This window comes from Cutaneotrichosporon cavernicola (assembly GCF_030864355.1).
Source record: "Cutaneotrichosporon cavernicola HIS019 DNA, chromosome: 4".
NCBI lineage: Eukaryota > Fungi > Basidiomycota > Tremellomycetes > Trichosporonales > Trichosporonaceae > Cutaneotrichosporon > Cutaneotrichosporon cavernicola.
In genome coordinates this window covers 1,614,124-1,632,604 of record NC_083396.1, presented here as the reverse complement: position 1 = coordinate 1,632,604, position 18,481 = coordinate 1,614,124, and the positions used below count along the sequence as shown (strand labels likewise).

Below are 18,481 nucleotides of genomic sequence, written 5' to 3'. Positions count from 1 at the left end.
GCTGCATAAAAGTGGGCGATAGTTGAACCTGCATCAATCTACAACTTGGCACTGATGTCTTCGGCCTTGTCACCATCCACCATGGCGCGATACGCCATCCGGCCGAAGAAGTCAAACCTCTCCCTACTGGGGCTGGCAGTGGCACTGCTAGCCTGTCCGAGCGCTGCACGGGCAGCGATGCCCTGCGCGATAATGGCCAGCCGCCAGAGCATCCACGCGCGCACCCACTCGAGTCCGGCGATGGGGTAACTCCATGGCGCAGGCGAAGACGCCTTGCCCTTCATCGACGGCGAGTGGGCCGCATGCCACTTATAACCGGCATTCATCTCGTCGACCCACCACCGCTCGAGCTGCGATACTTGAGGAATCCCAGTCTCGGACGAGGGAAGACCCTTGAGCCCGATCATGAGGTTGGTCAGGCCGTCGGGCTTGAGGCCTAGCCGGTCCAAGTCACCACGCGTGACAGGCGTAAATGAGAATGGCATGAGGACGTTACCCAAGTCGGCGAGCGGCGATCCGAGAGTACACAGTTCCCAGTCGAGGATGCCGATAACGCGGGGTTCGGTGGGATGGAAGATCTGGGTAAGCCGGGTGGAGCCAGTTGCGAGCAAGAAGAGCAAACTCACAACATTGTCAATCTTGTAGTCGCCGTGAACCACCGATGCGCCATGCATAGTCTCAGCACGCGCAACGACCTGCGCTCCCTTCTCAAAGTAGTGCCGGAGGTCCTGCGCGTGCTCGATGTCGCCGAGGGGCTTGCCGCCGTTCTGCTTGACTGGCGTGGCGCTCTGCGCGTCCGATACTTTCATGAGTGATTTGACTTGGCGCGGGAAGTAGGGCTTGGCGAGCGGGTCGGCTGCGAACGACTTGTCCAGCTGCAGGTCGGCGATGGGAACGGTGGCCAACTTTGCGAGGGTGGCGATGGCGGCGTGCCAGCTGGTCGTTAGCGGGGGGGGGGGGGGGGGGGGGGGGGGGGGTGTTTCTGTTGGCAGGTGAGCTTCCCAGGCCGACTCACCAAGCATCCCGCTCCTCGCGCGGCAGACTCTGCATGCGCACATCCGTGAAGATACGGCCCTTGATAAACTCCATGAGATAGAAGGGCGCCCCCGCGACCTCTGGGTCCATGCAGAGCGCATAAACTTCTGGCACGGGCACACGACGGGCAGACTGGGGCGGAAGCCGGGCATTGTACTGGTTCAGAGCATTGAGGATGACGAATTCGCGGTCGACGCGGTGAGCCGTCTTGGACAGCAGTTTACCCAGTGGTGCGCGGCGCAACACGTATTTCTTGCTGGGTGTTTCGAGGAGGTAGGTGGGGTTGGACTGGCCGAACTGAGGTTAGGCGGGACGGAAGAGAGAGCTCACGCCAAATTGCTTGGGCTCGACAGGGCCCTGGAAGCCGTCCACGTTCTGCTCGAGGTAGGGGACGAGCTTGGAGAGGTCGAGGGGGGCGCGGAGTGCGCCGACAACTGTGCCGTCGCCCATGATGTTGTAATGGAAGAGGAGTTGAGATGGATATACCACAGATGGCCCTGAGGGTATTGACCGAGATGACCGAGTTCAAGTAGCGAGGCGACACGAAGGAGCGACGACGGGTCGTTTATGTATGATACTAGATGATAGATGAGATGAGATGAGATGAGATGAGATGAGATGAGATGAGATGAGATGAGATGAGATGAGATGAGATGAGATGAGATGAGAGATGATGATGAGAGAACGTTGGTGCTTTGCGCACGACGGCAGTAAGATTCAACAGTTCCGCACAGAGACCGGTTGAGCGAGTCGCCGGTCTGCCCACCCAAATGTACAGTAACCGGCGCCCACGCCCTTGGGTACCAAACCATCCAACGACCACCACAGCCGTGGGGTTACGGGGATCTAGATACATTCAGCAATACAGTCTATCAACACATGAGCACATTGCAACGACTAGAAGAAGCCGACGAGCTGCCCGTTCGCAGTGCGTATCAGGCGGTCCTCGTACTCGAAATCGTGTATTGCCTACAGTAAGCAAACAGCGGGGTAGCGGGGAAGGGCCGTCTCGGCCAGCCGCCAGCCGGTCCTTCCCCTTCCCCAGCGGCCAGTCTCACCTGCGTCATAGTGCGACTCATCAGCGGCCACCCGTCGCCACTGGCCAGGGGACGGCGATATGCACACATTGGCGGATAAGGGAACCAGAACTCGGGCGGTATCCCCGTCTCGCGAGAGGCGCTGGTATACTGCGCCTTGGCCGTCCTTGAATCAGCTAAACGTACACAAAAGGACCAAAGGACGCGTACCGTTTGCTTTCTTTGAGGGCTTTCAAGTGCGCCTTCTCCGCCACTTTACGTTTCTTCGCCGCGTCCTTCTCAGCAGCTCGCTTCTCTTTGTCCTTCTCTCGATCCGAAATCTTCTTGAGTGCCGCAGCCTTCTTCGCTCGCTCAACCTCGGCCTTCTGCTTGGCCTTGATCGCTCTCTTCATCTCGGCCAGGATGAGGTCCACTTCCCGCTTATTAGCCCGGTTCAGAGCGGCGTAGTTGTTGGGTCGCGGGTCGACTTTGAGCGCCATGATCTCGGGGTCGGGCTTTGGTGGTCCCCACGGCTCGTCCTCCGTCACATGGATGGCGGATTTGAGGAATCTGCCTACGGGAGGAACACTCAGCGCGTGCGAGTAGGCTGGCTCGAAGGCAAATGGCGCGCCGGGGGCGCCTGAGCGGAAGATGGCTAGATGCGTCGGCTCGTGCATTGCTAGCGAAGTGGTTGGAGGGTTGTGGTACCGCGGGATGGAGAGGGGAACGCGAATAGCCAGGTTGGGCCGGCCTGGAGTTGGGGCGGGATGAGGGCGGATCCACGCGGCGTCGGACCAGGAGCGGAGCATGCACCCAGAGTGGGAGGGAGGGGGTGCGTTGGGGTGGGGGTTGTTGTTGGGTGGTGTCGGGGTTGTTATCGAGGGGCTTGGTTACTTGGGAGATGGTGATGGGAACGGAGCAAGGTGGGTGGATGGGAGGGGTGGTGGTCAGAGGCGAGGATGCGAGTGAGGATGCGAGTGAGCAAGCGGCGGCTTGTGAGGGGAGGAGAGGTGAGGTGAGAGTTATGGAGGTGGCGGGAAGGTTGAGATGAAGGAAGGTGACGTGCCAGGGAGGTTGAGATGAAGCAAGGTGACGTGCAAGGCGATGAGGACAAAGGAGTCTGTTGCGATGGCGGTGGCGGCCGGTGGCGACGCACGTTCCGGTACCGTCCTGCGCCACTCACTTTGACTTGATGTGAACAAGTGAAGCGAGTTGAGTCGAGTCGAATCAATGAACCTGCGTTGGACACATGTTCAAGGAAGATTGAGATCTTGATATGGCGATGGAAGCTGATAGCATGGACCGCGAGGGCCGTGGGGTGGAGGACATAGTAACTGCACATCTGTCGCACCAAGGCGTGCGCGATGAGTACGCATTGACCACCAGTCATGAGTGACAATGTACGCCACTCACCGCCGACACGCTCGCACGTCTTCCGTTGGCTATATGGTAGCCATCCATGCACTCTAACAAATGATATGAATCCAATCGTGCCCAATGACAAACTACACTACAGTTTAATCAGACTTGACAGAACCGACGGTAGGCGGGAGACCGGCAGCGGCCGCAGCAGCCCTCTCGCGGTTGCGGTCGCCACCGCGGTTACCCCCACCACGGCCACGGAAACCGCCACGGCCACGGCCGCCACGTCCACCACGACCACCACGACCACGGCCACCCTTCCACTCGTGACGGCGCGCCTCCTTTGCCTCCTTGTGCTTGACGCTGGCCTGGTAGTTGGCACGCTTGACCCAGAACTCGCGCTGCTCCTCCTCTGTCCGTCAGCATTGTTATTTTAGGGACGCGTACCGTTCATGCGCTCCCACGTGACCGCACTGCCACCGTACTGGAGACCGGCGCCGACGAGCTTGTCAAGCTCCTCATCGGTGATCTTGGTAGAGCTCTGGTGCGCGATCGTACCGACCTTGGCACCTGCGGGGAGGGCCATGAAGACGTCAGAGATGGCAGTCTCAACAACCTTGGCCTTGAGGTCCTTCCAGTTGTCCTCGCCCTGGACGGTAAACTTGACGGCGCAGCCGTCCTCGAACGGCACCTCGGCAGGGTTCTTGATCTGACCATTGTCGTCGATCTCAAGACGCACACCCTTGTACTCAAAGGTGAGGGGGGTCCGCTCCTTCTTCTCGCGGCGGCCCTCGTTGTCACCGTCCTCGCGCTTGCGCTTGAAACCGCCATCGACGGCGGGGGCCTCGCCAACAATCTCCACATCCTTGGGGATCTTGGCGAGGTCGCCGCTCCGGCCCTCAGAGATCTTGTTCATCTCGCGGAAAGCGTTAAACTTGCGGGGCGCGTTGCGCTCCGGGCGAGAGCGGTGGATCTCCGACTCGGGGATGCCCTTCTCCTTGCACTTGCGCTTAACGTAGTCGTTCTTGGACTCGATAACCAGCTCCTCGCTCTCGATAAACTTGGGGTGGTCGGCCTTGTTCTCGAGGAACTTGGCCATCTCGGACGCGTACGCAAACTCGGCGAAGACGGAACCCTGGGGGGAATGTCAGTCACGTCCAAACTGGTCCGTGCGCTCCGTCGGGGAGACTCACCTTGAACGCGCCCTTGCCCTTGCCAGCCATGCCCTTGCCCTCAATGTCCTCCTTGCGGCGACGGACGGCGTTGATCTTGCCAAACTGCTCGAACCACTCCTCGATCTTCTCCTGTGTGTTTGTCTCGTTGTCGCCCTCTCCAAAGCCCTTCTGCGAATGTCAGCGATACTCGTATTCAAGAGGCGACATACCACATAAACCGAGCGCTCCCACGCGTCCGTAACTGGCTCAAGGGGCCGGACACGGCGGACGTTGGCGCCGTCCTCGGAAACAGCGACGAGGGGGTGGCTGCCCTCAGCCTCGGCTGCCTTGCGAAGCGCCTCAGCAACAACTGGGACGCCAAAGGCCTGGAACTCGCGCATACGCTTGAAGGTGAGGATGGTCTTGATAGGGACCCAGCCCTGCTCGTTGCAGGCCGTGAGCGAGAAGAAGAACTTGTCCACGGGCAGGTTCGAGTCGGAGAAGTAGAAGTAGACTTGGGTTAGCCAACATCCAAGTGCGAGACCTACTCTGCTTGGCAGACTTGTCCATTGCGGTGGTGACCTCATCAGCGGTCTTGCCCTCGACGACAGGGACACCGGCAGCGTCGACCTCGAGCGAGGGCACGGCCTCAGTCTTAGTAGCGGCCTCAGCGGACATGATCAGGTGTGGTGGAGGTGGAGGTTGTGGCGAGAGCTAGCGGCCGTAATTTGGCAGTGACAAGAGTGATGGACGGGTTAGGTCGTTGCAAGCAGTGGGTACGTCAGAGAAGGTAATGATGTCCTCTGTTTTGAGTTGAAGAGTTGAAGAGTTGAAGAATGGAGCGTTGACTTTGGTGTTGGTCTGTTGGCTTGACTTGACCCACACAGCGTTGCTTCCCTCCCACCCATTCAAGTGGCTCAAGTGTGAACTTTTGCGGTCACATGGTGGCAATCATGGAGTGTCACGTGAATAGCACGTGGGCTGTTTCATTAAAACTCCACGTACATTGATAACAAAATACTCCCGTTCGATCACTTGAGAGTGTCATGTTATGTGGTCAGCCACCAATGAGCAAGCCTCGTCAACTTGGCAACGCCACAACTAACCTGCCATCTCTGGCGCCTGATTTTTAGACCCTTGTCCTTTGATCTTGTATCACTTCAACAACCAACAATAACTGACATACTCCATTCAATGGGTAAAGCACCCTGGACACCTCATGAACGCCTCACAGCTGACCAATCACTGACTTGGCTGACCCCAGCCTGTTCCTGACGTAGGTGGCAAGGCTTCTCACCATTCAAAGCCTCCCCCCAGCTCATAGAGTACATATCCCCCACTCCAGCGCATTGCAGTTCTTCCCTCTTCCCCATCCACTTCACACCGAGCTGCTGGCCAGCTCATCGTCTACCTGCCTCTTGACGAGGACAGCTATCACCTCTTGACGAGGCCCCCGACCGTCGACCGGTTTCGACCCCATCCCAATTCCCATCCAAACATGCTTCACCTCCTCTTCATCCCCTCGGCACAGGCGCTCAACCCCACGGCCCGGTGGGGCCACAGGGCCGCCTACGTCGACTCCAAGCAGGCAATGTACGTTGTCGGCGGCAGCGTAGCAGGCGCGGGTACGCAGATCACCAACGAGGTCCTCGTACTCCCCCTCAACTCGTCCGCAACCTGGACTGACGGGCCGACCTCGGGCCTGCCGGCACACGCCTTCGCCTCGATGGCGCTTCAGGATGACACCCTCGTCGTCGTGGGTGGCATGACGGCCTCATGCGCCTCTGACGGCATTGCCCACTCCCTTGACCTCTCAAACGGACAGTGGACTTCAGCGTCGCCTACCTCCCTTCATCGCCGGCATGGCGCCGCCGCGGCCCCCATCCACGACGGGATCATGGTTGTGGGCGGTATCGCCGACACGAGCACGTGTCACAACTCGGCATCAGCATACGCTGCGGCCGACACTTTGCCCGTTCCTGTCACGGACTCTGCCGTGTCCTCGGCCAAGCTCCCATCCTCCCTGACGGGCACCAACCTCGCCGTCGCCGACTTTGCCCTTGCGTCCACCTCCGAGGCCGTGTACCTTGCTGGTGGCCAGGCTGCTGACGGCACGCTCGTCTCCCTCGATACTGTGGGGGTATGGACCGCCTCGGATGGCTGGGTGGCCCAGAAGCTCAGTGGCGAGGTCCCTGCCGGTCGGCTGGGTGCGACCCTGGTGGCCCACCCCAGCCTCGACATGCTGGTGCTCCACGGTGGCTCAGAGTACGACTCGGCATCTGGCAACATTACGCCGAGTCAGATGCTCGCGACCCTCAACACCAAGACGTGGGAGTGGAGCCAGCCGGCCAACATCAAGCCTGCCTCGGGCCTGGCGTACCACACCTCTGTCGTAACACCTTCGGGTGTGATGATCACCGCCTTCGGGATGGGGTCGGATGGTGCCCCGACCGCCGACGTGCACTACCTCGACATGCGTTCCCAGAATGCAGCCGACTGGGAGTGGACCAAGGACTGGTCTCCTTCTCTTCTGGGGCAGAACACCCCCCTCGCGGCAGCCGCGCCTTCGACTAAGAAGACGAACACGGCAGCTATCGCCGCCCCCGTCGTCATCCTCACCGTCATCCTCTTGCCTCTCGCGATGTGGCTCTGGCGCCGCCACCAGCGTAACAAGCGCAAGCGTCGCTTGGCGTCCCACTTCTCCTTCTCGACGCAGGAGGATAATGGCCACTTCAACAACTTCAACGGTGGGCGTACGGGTAACGCATACCCCTCGTCTTCGTGGAGCAGCAACATGCGTTCGGCAATTGAGCGCGTCTTCCGCCGAGGCTCGGGCGCCGGCGTTGGTGACGATGGGACTATTGCGTCTCGTGAGCTTGTTCAGGTCTCGCCTTCCGAGCTGGTGAGCTCGCAGAACGAGAAGAACTGGGAGGAGATTGACTTTGGTCTTGGCCGAGTCGACCAGGACCGCCGCGAAGCGACGTACACCAACCTCCCGCGTCGTGGTACTCCTCGTTCCTTGTCGCGTCGCGATTCGTTCCAGCACCCCGGCTCGCCAGAGGTTGAGCCCTACATGCCCGTCGCGTCCACAATGTACGATGACGACGCGCAGCTCATCCATCTCGACGACAGCCCGCGCCTCGGATCTCCCCGCTCGGACGGACAGCACCGCCTCTCGCCCGACCACGAGCAGTCGCCCTTCCGCGACCGCGACTCTGGCATGTCTGATGCAGCGGCCGACGCAGCCACCGTTGACGACTGGAACGCCCTCGCGCGCAGTATGGAGAGCCGGCCTGCTTTCCGGCCGCTCTCACCCTCGGCTACCCTCGGAAGCCACCAGCACTCTCCGGAAATGTACACGCCCGTGTCCGCCGCCCCAAGCCTTCCGCCCATGGAGTTTCCCAGCTCGCCCATGATCCACGGCACCATGTCGTCTGTCCGCACCCAGCGCATCCCCTCCACGCAGCGCTTCCCCTCCACGCAGCGCCTCCCCTCGGCCACGCACCAGCGCGTTCCGTCCGACTCGGCGTCGTCGACGACGCGCCACCTCGCTGGCGCGCGCCGGCCTTCGGTCGCGGGTGAGAGGCGTATTAGCGCGGGATCATTCAACCGTAACCGAAACCCCAACCGCCTGTCGCCGCTCCGTGTTGTCAACACCGACGACCAGAACCAGTAGACCTATGCTAACATGTCGCCCGCTGGTCGGGCTGCCTATATAGTTGAATTATAGTGGAAGGATCATGCATTGTTGCGAGAGTCTGTATGCATGGTAGCTCTCTGAACCAAGAACCAAGAACCGACTAGCACCTGGAGGCACTGTTGGGGACAGAATCGAACATGCTCCGATGGTGCCTGGCGGCATGCCGTAAGCCTCTCCTGAGATCCTGAAGAAGTTTTGGGTGTGACGTGAACATTACCATGGCAGTCCGCTGGAACACGCAAGGCGGTGGACATTAACTTTTACACAGCTAAAGTGCGACCCCTTTCCATAATTGCATGCCGTACGAGTAGTGGGAGGCTCAAGTTGATCTCGCAACTGGGTCGTCATCATGGCTGCAAGTCGGAACGACATCCGCGATCCAAGTGTGACTTGGGCTTAGGGCTGTGCCTGACATCCTGATGTGATGTGAGGAGATCAAGTCCGTCTCCGCAGACTCTTGGCATTGACGGATAATTACAGAATGGCCCTCCCTGCATAAAGTTTGTGGGTGAACCAACCCCCTCTCGGCGCCCGCCGTCCAGCCTATCCACCTCCCGGGCACCCAACTCCTTCTCCGCCCTCTAACCCCTCATCACCCAGTAACTCATGCATGTCAAGTTGACATCTCTCCTTTCATCACTACTGCAATTCTTGTCTCTTGCAACACCGTCGCCACGACTTTGGCCCATCACCTATCGAAAAAGCATTACATCAGCCTCCACCTCGGCCAAATCCCGCCCCTCGGCATTGGGTTTCAAGTGACTTGCCCACGCCCACTCCGCTACGCTCGCCGACTCGCATTCTTCCAGTCATGTCTAGCCCACCTCGATCTCCAGTGGAGCAGGCAGTAGTTCCAGCATCCATGCTTCCCGAGAACCCCGGCACGTTCTCGGAAGAGACGGCAGCGTGTGACTCGCCAGATGGCAGCCTTGACAAGGGGCCAGATCTGAAGCGCGCCGTCTCTGGCGTTTCCGGGCCCGCGCCGTCCACTAGTGGCGCAGGTGCAGGTGCGGGCACGAGCATCAAGCGCACAGTCTCGCGCGCATACGAAGCGTGTCATGTCGCTCACGGAATCAAGGACCCATGGGGACTCAAGTGGCGCAGCCACCCGGTCTTCCTGACCGGCGTAGTGACGATTGGCGTCATGAGCGACATTCTCGCGTACACGATCGTGGCGCCAATCTTGCCGTACAGGTTGGCTGAGATGGGGATGACGAACATTGCCTCACTGACCTCTTGGCTCCTGTTCGCCTACTCTGCAGGTATCTTCATCGGAACGTTTCCCACCGCATGGTTCTTCCACAAGTACCCCGTTCGTCGGGGACCACTGGTGGCAGCCGTGTTGATCATGATTGTGAGCTGCATCACTTTCATGATCCCCAAGCACTACGGGGCCATGTTCGTCAGCCGCTTCGTGCAGGGCCTCTCAAGCTGTATCATGTGGACGGGTGAGTCGCGAGCAGATTGACAAGCGCCGTTTCAAGGCACCATCCCGATGGCAGTGCTAACGTCTAGTCGGCTTTGCCCTCATCTGCGAGAACATTGACCCTTCGCACCTCGGCACCCACCTCGGGTTCGCGTTCACGGGTCTCTCGCTCGGTGCGACGATTGCGCCGCCCATCGGTGGAGCGCTGTACAAGCACATGGGATGGCACGCGCCGTTCATCTTCGTCATCATCATCCTGGCGCTCGACACGGTCGCGCGTCTCTTCATTATTGAAGTCAAGGATATCAAAAAGCTGCGAGCACGCCAAGCCGCCGCTGTCCGCGCCCTCGTTGAAACGGGTCATCAGGAGGAAGCTGCCGAGCTCGAGCGCGCAGTTAGCGCTGCGCCAGAGACAGAGGCGGAGAAGCAGATCGCTGGCCTCGAGGAAAAGGCCGAAGAGGACAGCAAGGTCGTCGAGCTGTCTCCATGGGGCGTCCTCAAGGCTCTCGTCTCGCTCCCCCGTGGCATTGTGGCTTTCTTCCAGTTCTTCGTGTTCGGCTTTGTGATCGGAGCGTTTGATGCGACGATGGCAATTCGCGTCCTCACCATCTGGCACAAGGATGCCGACTTTGTCGGCCTCATTTACCTCGCTGGTGCGGTTCCGTCGTTCTTCATCGGCCCGTTGGCAGGATGGGCAAGCGACAAAATCGGCACGGAATGGGTCGTCGGAGCGATTCTCGCATTCTGCCTCCCATGGATCCCGCTCATGATCCTCACCTCGTCACTCCCAGGATTCATCGTATACTTTGCATGTGCGAATACGGTCGCTACGGCACTCAACACGGTTGCGTCGCTCGAGGTCGCCATCGTCTCTAAATTCAGAGAAGGTATTTCCGAGATTCACGAGTTTGCAGCTATGAACCTCGCCTTTGCGGTCAGCTCGGCTGTTGGTGCGGTGGTCGGCGGCCAGATCTACAACAATGTCTCGAATGGCTGGGCTGTCATTTGCTGGATCTGCTTTGCGCTCTTCATCCTCATCATCCCGCCCTCGCTGCAGTTTACTGGCAAGTGGCCTCTGTTCTGGCGGGCGATCAAGAAACCCGGACCACGCAGCGGCGTGCATCCCGACGAGCTGGCCAAGATGGACGCGGCCAAGGCCAAGAGTGACGCCGCTGCTGCCGAGTCAGATGCCGGCCTTATCCGCCCAAGACAGGAGAGTAAGGACACGGCCGTGTCCGGGATCGAGATGAGCGACTTTAGGCGCGAGTCCGAGACTACTTGCACCACCTCCAAGACGTCCTTTGAAAGAGGCCCGCCCATGCTCCCGAATCTTGACCTGGGACACCGGACGAGGTTGCCACCGTACTAGGTACGAGGTTGCCACCGTGCTAGGTACCAGGTTGTTAAACCACGCTCATCTTGACATTGCATCCATCTTCATTTATACAGTATAGACACAATCTACATCTACAGTCGGCCAGCGCCGTCAAATGCATCAATCATCTTGCACGTTGGGGTTGAATATAGTCTCCTGTTTTGCATCCTACCTTACGTCAATGACAACCCACGACCTTGCCCACAAGTGGATAGCCTGTCACAGGCAGTCCTGACTACCTGTGCAGTCTTCGAACACAGCAATCATCCCCGCTACGTTCTTGGCTCACATCATTCCCGAAGCCGGTGGCGCCGACCGTGGTATCAGTTCCTGAAACTTTGATGCTAGTTACAAGGCAGTGCCACATGCCACAGCAATATCGCCACCGTCACAGCCATATCGCCACCGTCACAGCCATATCGCCACCGTCACAGCCGTACAGTGTCTGCCCAGGAGTAAGAAATATTGGAGGGGCTGGCGTCAGCTGTTCAGGAGTGAGAAATATTGGAGGGGCTGGCGTCAGCTGTTCAGGAGTGAGAAATGTTGAGGGCCTGGCGTGGTGCCACCTCCCTCGTTTGGGACCAAACCCATCGTGTTCACCCAAGGACAGAACCAAACCTCCCCCTCTCATTCTACACATCTGGACAGTTCTGGACGCCGCGGAGAGCCAAAAAGTCCTCGACCAGGTTCGAACTAGTGGCCTTGTGAGTACAAGCTGTCGCATTGCAATCGCACGCTCTACCACTGAGCTACGAGAACGACGTTGAACGTCTGCGGGGTAGGGATTTGCGGCGCTTATGTCCGTCACAACAAGGCATGAGCTTAGTGGAAACAGTGACTGGCGAGACGCGCGCTTCATTGCTTGTCGCCGGCCATGGGGGCGAGAGGGCCAGGCTTCACATACTGGCACTGGCTCACCTCCAAACAACGCCCACACTGAACGCATCCGACCTCAACAAAAGAAAAGCTACAATCGCCAAGAGCGGAAAGCCGTACCGTTAGAATCGCCAGGTGGCTACTCAACCCACCGAGACCGACGCCGACTTTGTTCTGGCCAGGTTTGGGCACGTACGCGATACAGTCGAGTGTTTGCACGGCCAGTAAGTTTGTGCGGGCAATCACCTCGAGAGTGTATTCGACCTGGAGGTCGAGCTCGGCGTCGTACAGCGGCACGAAATTGCTCAGACTATTCAGAGACAAGTTCGAGAATCCCTTGAGACCAAGCCGTCCGTGGCGTTGGGCCGACTGGGGCGGCACAGCACATCAGTGTTGCCGGATAGCTCAATCCAGAGGACTCTGCCATGTAGCGAGGTAGTTCTCCAGGATACGTCATACGACACGAAAGCGGGCCCCTCATGTGTGTTTCAGATTCCGTACAGTCTCAGTATGGCTCGCGCAACTATACACATGACAGATGCTTTAAAATACAACGTAAACGGATGTGATGTTGGTAGGCGATTAATGATAGGCATTAGAAGGAAAATTGGAGCTGGAGACGAGGTTCTTCGGTGGCACAGCTCTGCCGGACTGAAGAAGACTCAAGAGCACTACCTGTGCACGCCCAGCATGTCGAGTCGATATTTGGATTTGGTGTGCCAGAGACCGTGCCTTCAGTGACTTCAGGCAGAAGTGCGAGATTCTTAGCAACGGGCCAAGGCAACGTTACTGGGTGTACGTAGGAGGGGCGGCCTCCTCAAGCTTCTTGGACTCGACGCCAGACTGCATCTGTCTGCGATCCTCCGATCGGGCCTGCCGCTTCCTAACGTAAGCAAGCACTTTTACACCACGCACCTGTACCACCAGATGGCGCCCGCCACGATCGCAAGTGCAGCAGGTATACCGAGGCCCAACGACCAGCCAAGAATGGGTTTGAGGTTACGCGGCTTCTTCTTTTGTTGGAGCGTCCAGAGGCTCGTGATGCCGGTTGTGTTGGCGTAGTTGATGAGCTCGAGCGTGTACTGTTTTGAATCGTCCAGTTTGGCCATGTATAGAACTACCTCCTGTTCGCTGAAGCCAGAGTACGTCGTGCCGGACGTGTAGGGCGGAGTGGGGGTGCAGTGCACCTCGTAGCTCCCATTCGAGTATCCCAGCAAATTAACGGATTTACTTCCCTTTTGCAGAGCAATGGATATTCTGTCGCCAGACGTGCTCGACTCGGGGTAGTTGGAGAGAAGCTTCCGAGTGGCGTTTCTCCAGTTCCCGCTCCGCGTCACATTGGATCCCGATGCCGCCCATACGGCCTCCACGTAACTGCGGTCAGCACGATCCTCTCAGGCAGACGCACTCCAAATTCTCCCGGCGATAATCCGAAGGTACTAGCTGGATACTGTTCAAGCTATACCGCCCACTTCGGAGGGTCACCGTGTAGTTGTAGGGTTTCTGCATCTCCGGGATATCGTTACTGAACCGGCTGTTGTTCGAGACCACCAGAGTGCCGTTCACTTCGACATCGACGGTGGCATTGATTGACCAGCTATCGTATCTCACAAGGAAGTCAGTTGGAACGGAGAAACTGAAGCTGCTCCCCACCGCCGCGGAGACGACATTGGGCCTGAGATAGTCGCCTCTGTCACTGTCCCATTCGGCCAGGTCAAGCGCCGTCCAGCCCTTGTCCACAAACGGCTGAAGGTGGGGATCGGTCAGAGGGTGTTGAGTCCAGGGGGGTCCTGGAGGAGGTGGCACTCCACCAGGGGTTGGGAGGACGTCTGGGCCAACCAAGACCGGGCGGGAAGAATACTGGATGAGTGGCGAGAAGGCCGAGATTTGATTGATCCGATAAACAGTGGGCGTGGTCGCGGCCACCGCTACGGCAGCGAGGACGAGTGGCAGCATGGTGAATGGGTGATGTTGTCTAGCACCTGTTGCGTGGTGGCGTCTATAAGTACGGATCAACGTCAGCTAAGTGCTGAGCGAGGGTCTCTCTTGGCACGGTGCCTTACAGCCACCGTGCCAAGCAAGTGAATGCATTTGACGAATCGCGGTGCGGCCCTGAAATACAACAAGGCGACGGAATTGATGAAACGACGTACGTTCCTGCGTCACGTGCCTGTGCAGTGTCCAGTGGTTATGTGGATGCAGTGGTGTGCTGGGCGGTGGGCTGCAGGGGCCTGAATTTCGGCGGCAACGAATGAGAAAACAGAGTGACACTAAGGAACTCTTGAGCCCGAGATGAATGGCCTCACGACCTCACCAGAGGGCCAAACGAGACTCACAGTCAGGGGTCCGCCGTTGAGTGACGCGCAGCAAGGGCGGTTGCGGGCGCCCAAGGCTCAAAGCTCAGCGCTACAAGGGGTACCATGGCCCTAGCGAGGAGCACCACAATGCGGTCAATGAGGTCAGTGGTGCTGGTGCTCAGTGATCAGCTGCGATGGTCTTCACGAGCGGACGGGCTTGGCAGCTTCTTTCAAAGTGAGCACGGCAAGGGTAAGTCAAGTAAGACATGGAGAATGGCCGGCTTGGCGGCGGTCCGCGCGCTTGTCCGCAGCATTGCGGACCGTAGCGGCAGGGAAGGCCCACCTGGCCAGAGGTGGGGGAAATGAGGTGGTGCAGCGGCGTCATGCGATGCACGCCGCGTCCGACGCGGAGAATGAGATGAGGTGAGGTGACGGGTGGAGGCGGGGTTGAGTGTGGGGAACCAAGTCATATACTCCCGCCTGAATATTTGGATGTTGTGATACCTCCACTCCACTGGGAATCGCCACCAACTTCATCTAAACCATGGCCCAGCAGTCCAAGAAGCAGCAAAAGGCGGCGGCATTCCGCGCGCGGCAGAAAGCCAAGGTCGACGCGATCTCGGACGTGCCAGAGGCTGATCCTGTCGAGGTCGACGAGGAGGCCGTCGCGCCCGAGCCGGAGGGCAAGCGCAAGCGCAAGCGCGACGACGCCGACGAGGACGCCGAGGACACGGACAAGGACAAGAGCAAGAGCAAGGACAAGGGGAAGAGCAAGGAAACGGTCGAGGAGAAGGATAAGCCCAAGAAGACCAAGGAGTCGAAGCAGCGCTTCATCCTGTTCATCGGTGAGTCGATATGGAAGGCAGCTTTAATGAGTGCAGCTGACAGCAGGCAACTTGGGGTTCAAGACGACGCGCGATGCCGTGGCTGCCCACTTTGCCAAGGAGTTGGGTACGTTCTACTAATCTTGTCCAAGCTGACCACAGGCCGCACGCCATCTGTCCGCCTACTCACGGAGAAGGCGACGGGCCGTGCGCCGCCCAAGTCGCGCGGCATCGCATTCCTCGAGCTCAGCACCAGTGCCGAGCTCCAGACTTGCCTGCGGCTGCATCACTCACAGCTCGGAGGGAGGCAGATCAACGTCGAGCTGACTGCTGGCGGAGGAGGCAAGGGCGATACGCGCAAGGCCAAGCTCGCGGAACGCAACAAGCGTGTTGGCGGGCAGCGTGAGCGGCGCGCCGAGCGCGAGAAGGAGGCCGGTGGAGAGGAGGCCGAGGCAGGGATTGGAGAGGGCAAGGCTGCGTGGGAGGAGACTGAGAAGGACGAGGACGCACCGGCCGGGTACAAGATGCGCGGGGGACGGCGTGTCAAGGTCAAGGGCAAGGTGAGTGATAGTGGAGTGTACGAGAAGAGACGCTGACTCCACTCCAGGACGAGAGACCTGCCAAACGCGCACGTAACGATGTGTCTGGGTGGGAGGCGCGCGGCGCTTCGGGAGGATCTGCCGCGCGTGGGCGGAAGAAGTGGGAGCCGACGGGCGCGAATGCGGTCCGGGTGGGATAGAGAGTGCAGGGATAGAGGGTTGCATTGTTGTTTGTGGAGCTGGTGTGGGGAATAGAGGGGTCACGCGCTGATTACTCATGCTGCTGGTCTCATCTACTCAAACCTGCCCGGCAGGCACCAAAAGGTAAGGGGGATATGATAGAAGAGGCTGAACTCGTCGAGGTGTGTCGCGTTGACCATCACCAGAAGAGGACGGGACTGAACACGTCGACGGCACGAACGGCACCTGGGTGCTTCTCCAGCACGGGCATTTATCTGGAGTGGAGTCACTGACCGACTGATACAGCCGCCATTCCACGAACCGCAGGTTGACGTTCACTACACCTGACAGGCGAGTCCGAGGACTCACGCCATAAGAGGCACGGATGACCATGAGGCAGGTATGGGACGATTGACCTGCACCGGTTGCCAAACCCGACCTGAGTGCGTGTGTACTGGCCAGCCACGCCACGGTCTGCTCCGGCTGTCGGAATCTGCCCATCGACCAGCGCGTGGCGTCTTTCAACTTTGGGCCGGCAAGAGAGTTGGAGAACTGTGGAAAAGTCTGTGTTGTGGCGCCTCAACGTAGCCTCGCCGGGCTTAGCCAAGACACAAGATACTATTTCCTGGCCGCAATCTCGCCACCACGTTTCTTGACGGCCCCGGGACAGGCGCAGTCGCAGTAATGGCACGTCGACGTCTCGGATCACCGTGCATGACTCCCAGTCGTTTTATCACCGTGCATGACTCCAGTCATCTTTATCACCGTGCATGACTCCCAGTCCTTTGGACCCCGAGCGGCGCCACGGCACGTCCTCGGCCGGCTCGCGAACCACCGTGCACCCATCGTTGGCCGTCCGTCTGCCGTTTATCGTGCCGCCTCGGTACAGAACCGTGCATCCGCTGCACGCATCCCAGTTGTGTGCTACAGGTCACGTCGGCCACGGAGCCATCAGACGGCCGGCATATGACTTGTGCGGGCGCACCACCGAACCCGAGACGTATACGGTTGGGAGGAGCATGTCCAAGTCGAGCCAATCTGGGCAGGCAACATAAGCTTCTGGATCGAGCGCAGCCACGGCACGTCCATGGCCCGCTTCGAAACACCGTGCAGCTCTACCAAGCTCGGCTTCTACCGACATTCAGCCTAGCCCAAGCTGTTCGCAGCCACGGCACGTCCATCCGACAATCCCGGACGTCGGAATGCCGGAAACCACCGTGCACCTCGAGATTCCATTTGTTTGTCCATCCGACATTTTCCCGACTCGTGCTTGGATCCACAAGCGCCATTGTTCGCGTACCTGCTTCCTAAGACCATATGGTCATACGGCCACCTTCCATACCGGGCCAGCATACCTGAATATCGGCCTGGTCCTCATCTTGGCGTCGTGTCGTCTTGGCTACGGCGACCTTCCAGTCTTGACCAGATCCTCATCCTGTTGTTGTGTACACTACGCTCGCACCAGGGCCACGAGTTTCGCCGCGAGTTACGCCACATTCCCCCCCGCTCATTGCCCAGTTGACAACCTAGTCCAGGCCCAGATCCACATTCCTGATCTGATCTGATCTGATCTGATCTGAATTGATTAGCTGTAGAATGGACGCTCGAGCAAAACCTTCTGCGTTCACTCTCCCCGAACAGTTGTAATGGATATAGTCCGGCCGAGACTGCGTCAACTTCGGATAAGATGTCAAGGGTTGTGGACGGGCCGGGCGAAGAGCAGACGCGGCCGTGTTGGCCGCACGTACCGCCTGTTCGGGCAGGAAGAGTGGTGCGAGAGCTTGTTTAGTTCAGTTTAGTAGCACAGTACGCGAACGGCACGCTTTGGCGCATTTGTCATAGCTCAAAAATCTCTCGCACCAAAGTACCCGGAACCGGACACGGCCAAATGCTTCACTCCGATTCCTCTTCTCGAATGTCAAAGGAGAAAGAGAAAGAGAAAGAGAATGAGACCCAGATACGCATGTGACTGCGCCGGATATATCGGGGAATGTGTCGGTTCAAAGTGTCCAGGAATGTAGCCTCAGGGCGTCAACAAAAGTCAAAGTAAGCCACGGTGCCAAAGGAAAAGTGGGCGGATGATGTACGGTACATCCTGGGACTATAGTATCTGCAGAAATGGACAGTCGAATGCGGGCAGTGTGCCCATGATATGGACGGATGGGGATGGGATGGGATGGGGACGTGAGGGGTCGTGATGCGTGGTGGGATGGAAATGCGCTGTGCCGGCGTGTTGCTGGGTTGGTTCCAGCTCTAGACTCTAGAAGCGCGTGTGGTCGCCTGAGGAGCACTGCCGTTAGTGTGCGGAATGCAAGCAACATATACACGCTACGCACCAGTGTACACACCGGCAGGACCGTCATGACCTTGCATTTGCAGCCCGGTGCCGTGCAGCCACATATGTGTTCGTCGGCACTGCAGACGGGCTCGTTTGGGCGTGGGTCGTGGAATACAGCCGCGCGGAACATTGCGGTCGAGCCGGACCAGTCAAAGTCGAGGGGGAGGTACGAACCCCCGAGCAAGAAGGGCATGTTGGCTTGTTGGGGGAGTGGTGAAGAGAGGAGAAAGAGTCGAGTCGAGTGGAGGAGGGAGGAGGGAGGGCCGAGAGGGCCACCGGATCTGCGGAACGCGGGGGCGCCGGTGGGGAAAGGATGCGGGGGAGTCTGGCGTGACGAGTTAATATCGGAGTCGAGTGGA

At 58.9% G+C, this 18,481-nt stretch overlaps 8 protein-coding genes across 8 annotated transcripts; 3 read left to right on the top strand and 5 right to left on the bottom strand.

The window, feature by feature from the left end:
* Positions 1-38: 38 nt before the first annotated feature.
* Positions 39-1,485, bottom strand: CcaverHIS019_0406380 (uncharacterized protein; the record flags this gene model as incomplete). Its single annotated transcript, XM_060600495.1, has 4 exons — positions 39-578; positions 627-936; positions 1,016-1,332; positions 1,366-1,485. 4 exons carry the CDS (start codon positions 1,483-1,485, stop codon positions 39-41), a joined length of 1,287 nt encoding a protein of 428 aa, XP_060457083.1.
* Positions 1,486-1,932: 447 nt separating this feature from the next.
* CcaverHIS019_0406370 (uncharacterized protein) lies at positions 1,933-2,728 on the bottom strand (the record flags this gene model as incomplete). The annotated part of the gene is made up of 3 exons (XM_060600494.1): positions 1,933-2,004; positions 2,094-2,238; positions 2,283-2,728. The coding sequence occupies 3 exons, from the start codon at positions 2,726-2,728 to the stop codon at positions 1,933-1,935; spliced, it is 663 nt and encodes a 220-aa protein (XP_060457082.1).
* Positions 2,729-3,568: 840 nt separating this feature from the next.
* On the bottom strand, positions 3,569-5,245 carry CcaverHIS019_0406360 (uncharacterized protein; the record flags this gene model as incomplete). The annotated part of the gene is made up of 5 exons (XM_060600493.1): positions 3,569-3,825; positions 3,861-4,548; positions 4,607-4,756; positions 4,798-5,081; positions 5,116-5,245. The coding sequence occupies 5 exons, from the start codon at positions 5,243-5,245 to the stop codon at positions 3,569-3,571; spliced, it is 1,509 nt and encodes a 502-aa protein (XP_060457081.1).
* An 820-nt stretch (positions 5,246-6,065) lies between these two features.
* Positions 6,066-8,243, top strand: CcaverHIS019_0406350 (uncharacterized protein; the record flags this gene model as incomplete). The annotated part of the gene is made up of 1 exon (XM_060600492.1): positions 6,066-8,243. The coding sequence occupies one exon, from the start codon at positions 6,066-6,068 to the stop codon at positions 8,241-8,243; it is 2,178 nt and encodes a 725-aa protein (XP_060457080.1).
* Positions 8,244-9,129: 886 nt separating this feature from the next.
* On the top strand, positions 9,130-11,062 carry CcaverHIS019_0406340 (uncharacterized protein; the record flags this gene model as incomplete). The annotated part of the gene is made up of 2 exons (XM_060600491.1): positions 9,130-9,715; positions 9,783-11,062. 2 exons carry the CDS (start codon positions 9,130-9,132, stop codon positions 11,060-11,062), a joined length of 1,866 nt encoding a protein of 621 aa, XP_060457079.1.
* A 1,668-nt stretch (positions 11,063-12,730) lies between these two features.
* CcaverHIS019_0406330 (uncharacterized protein) lies at positions 12,731-13,900 on the bottom strand (the record flags this gene model as incomplete). Its single annotated transcript, XM_060600490.1, has 3 exons — positions 12,731-12,827; positions 12,860-13,318; positions 13,353-13,900. The coding sequence occupies 3 exons, from the start codon at positions 13,898-13,900 to the stop codon at positions 12,731-12,733; spliced, it is 1,104 nt and encodes a 367-aa protein (XP_060457078.1).
* Positions 13,901-14,785: 885 nt separating this feature from the next.
* Positions 14,786-15,804, top strand: CcaverHIS019_0406320 (uncharacterized protein; the record flags this gene model as incomplete). Its single annotated transcript, XM_060600488.1, has 4 exons — positions 14,786-15,086; positions 15,133-15,192; positions 15,228-15,625; positions 15,673-15,804. 4 exons carry the CDS (start codon positions 14,786-14,788, stop codon positions 15,802-15,804), a joined length of 891 nt encoding a protein of 296 aa, XP_060457077.1.
* Positions 15,805-18,044: 2,240 nt separating this feature from the next.
* CcaverHIS019_0406310 (uncharacterized protein) lies at positions 18,045-18,315 on the bottom strand (the record flags this gene model as incomplete). The annotated part of the gene is made up of 2 exons (XM_060600487.1): positions 18,045-18,074; positions 18,121-18,315. The coding sequence occupies 2 exons, from the start codon at positions 18,313-18,315 to the stop codon at positions 18,045-18,047; spliced, it is 225 nt and encodes a 74-aa protein (XP_060457076.1).
* Positions 18,316-18,481: the final 166 nt, after the last annotated feature.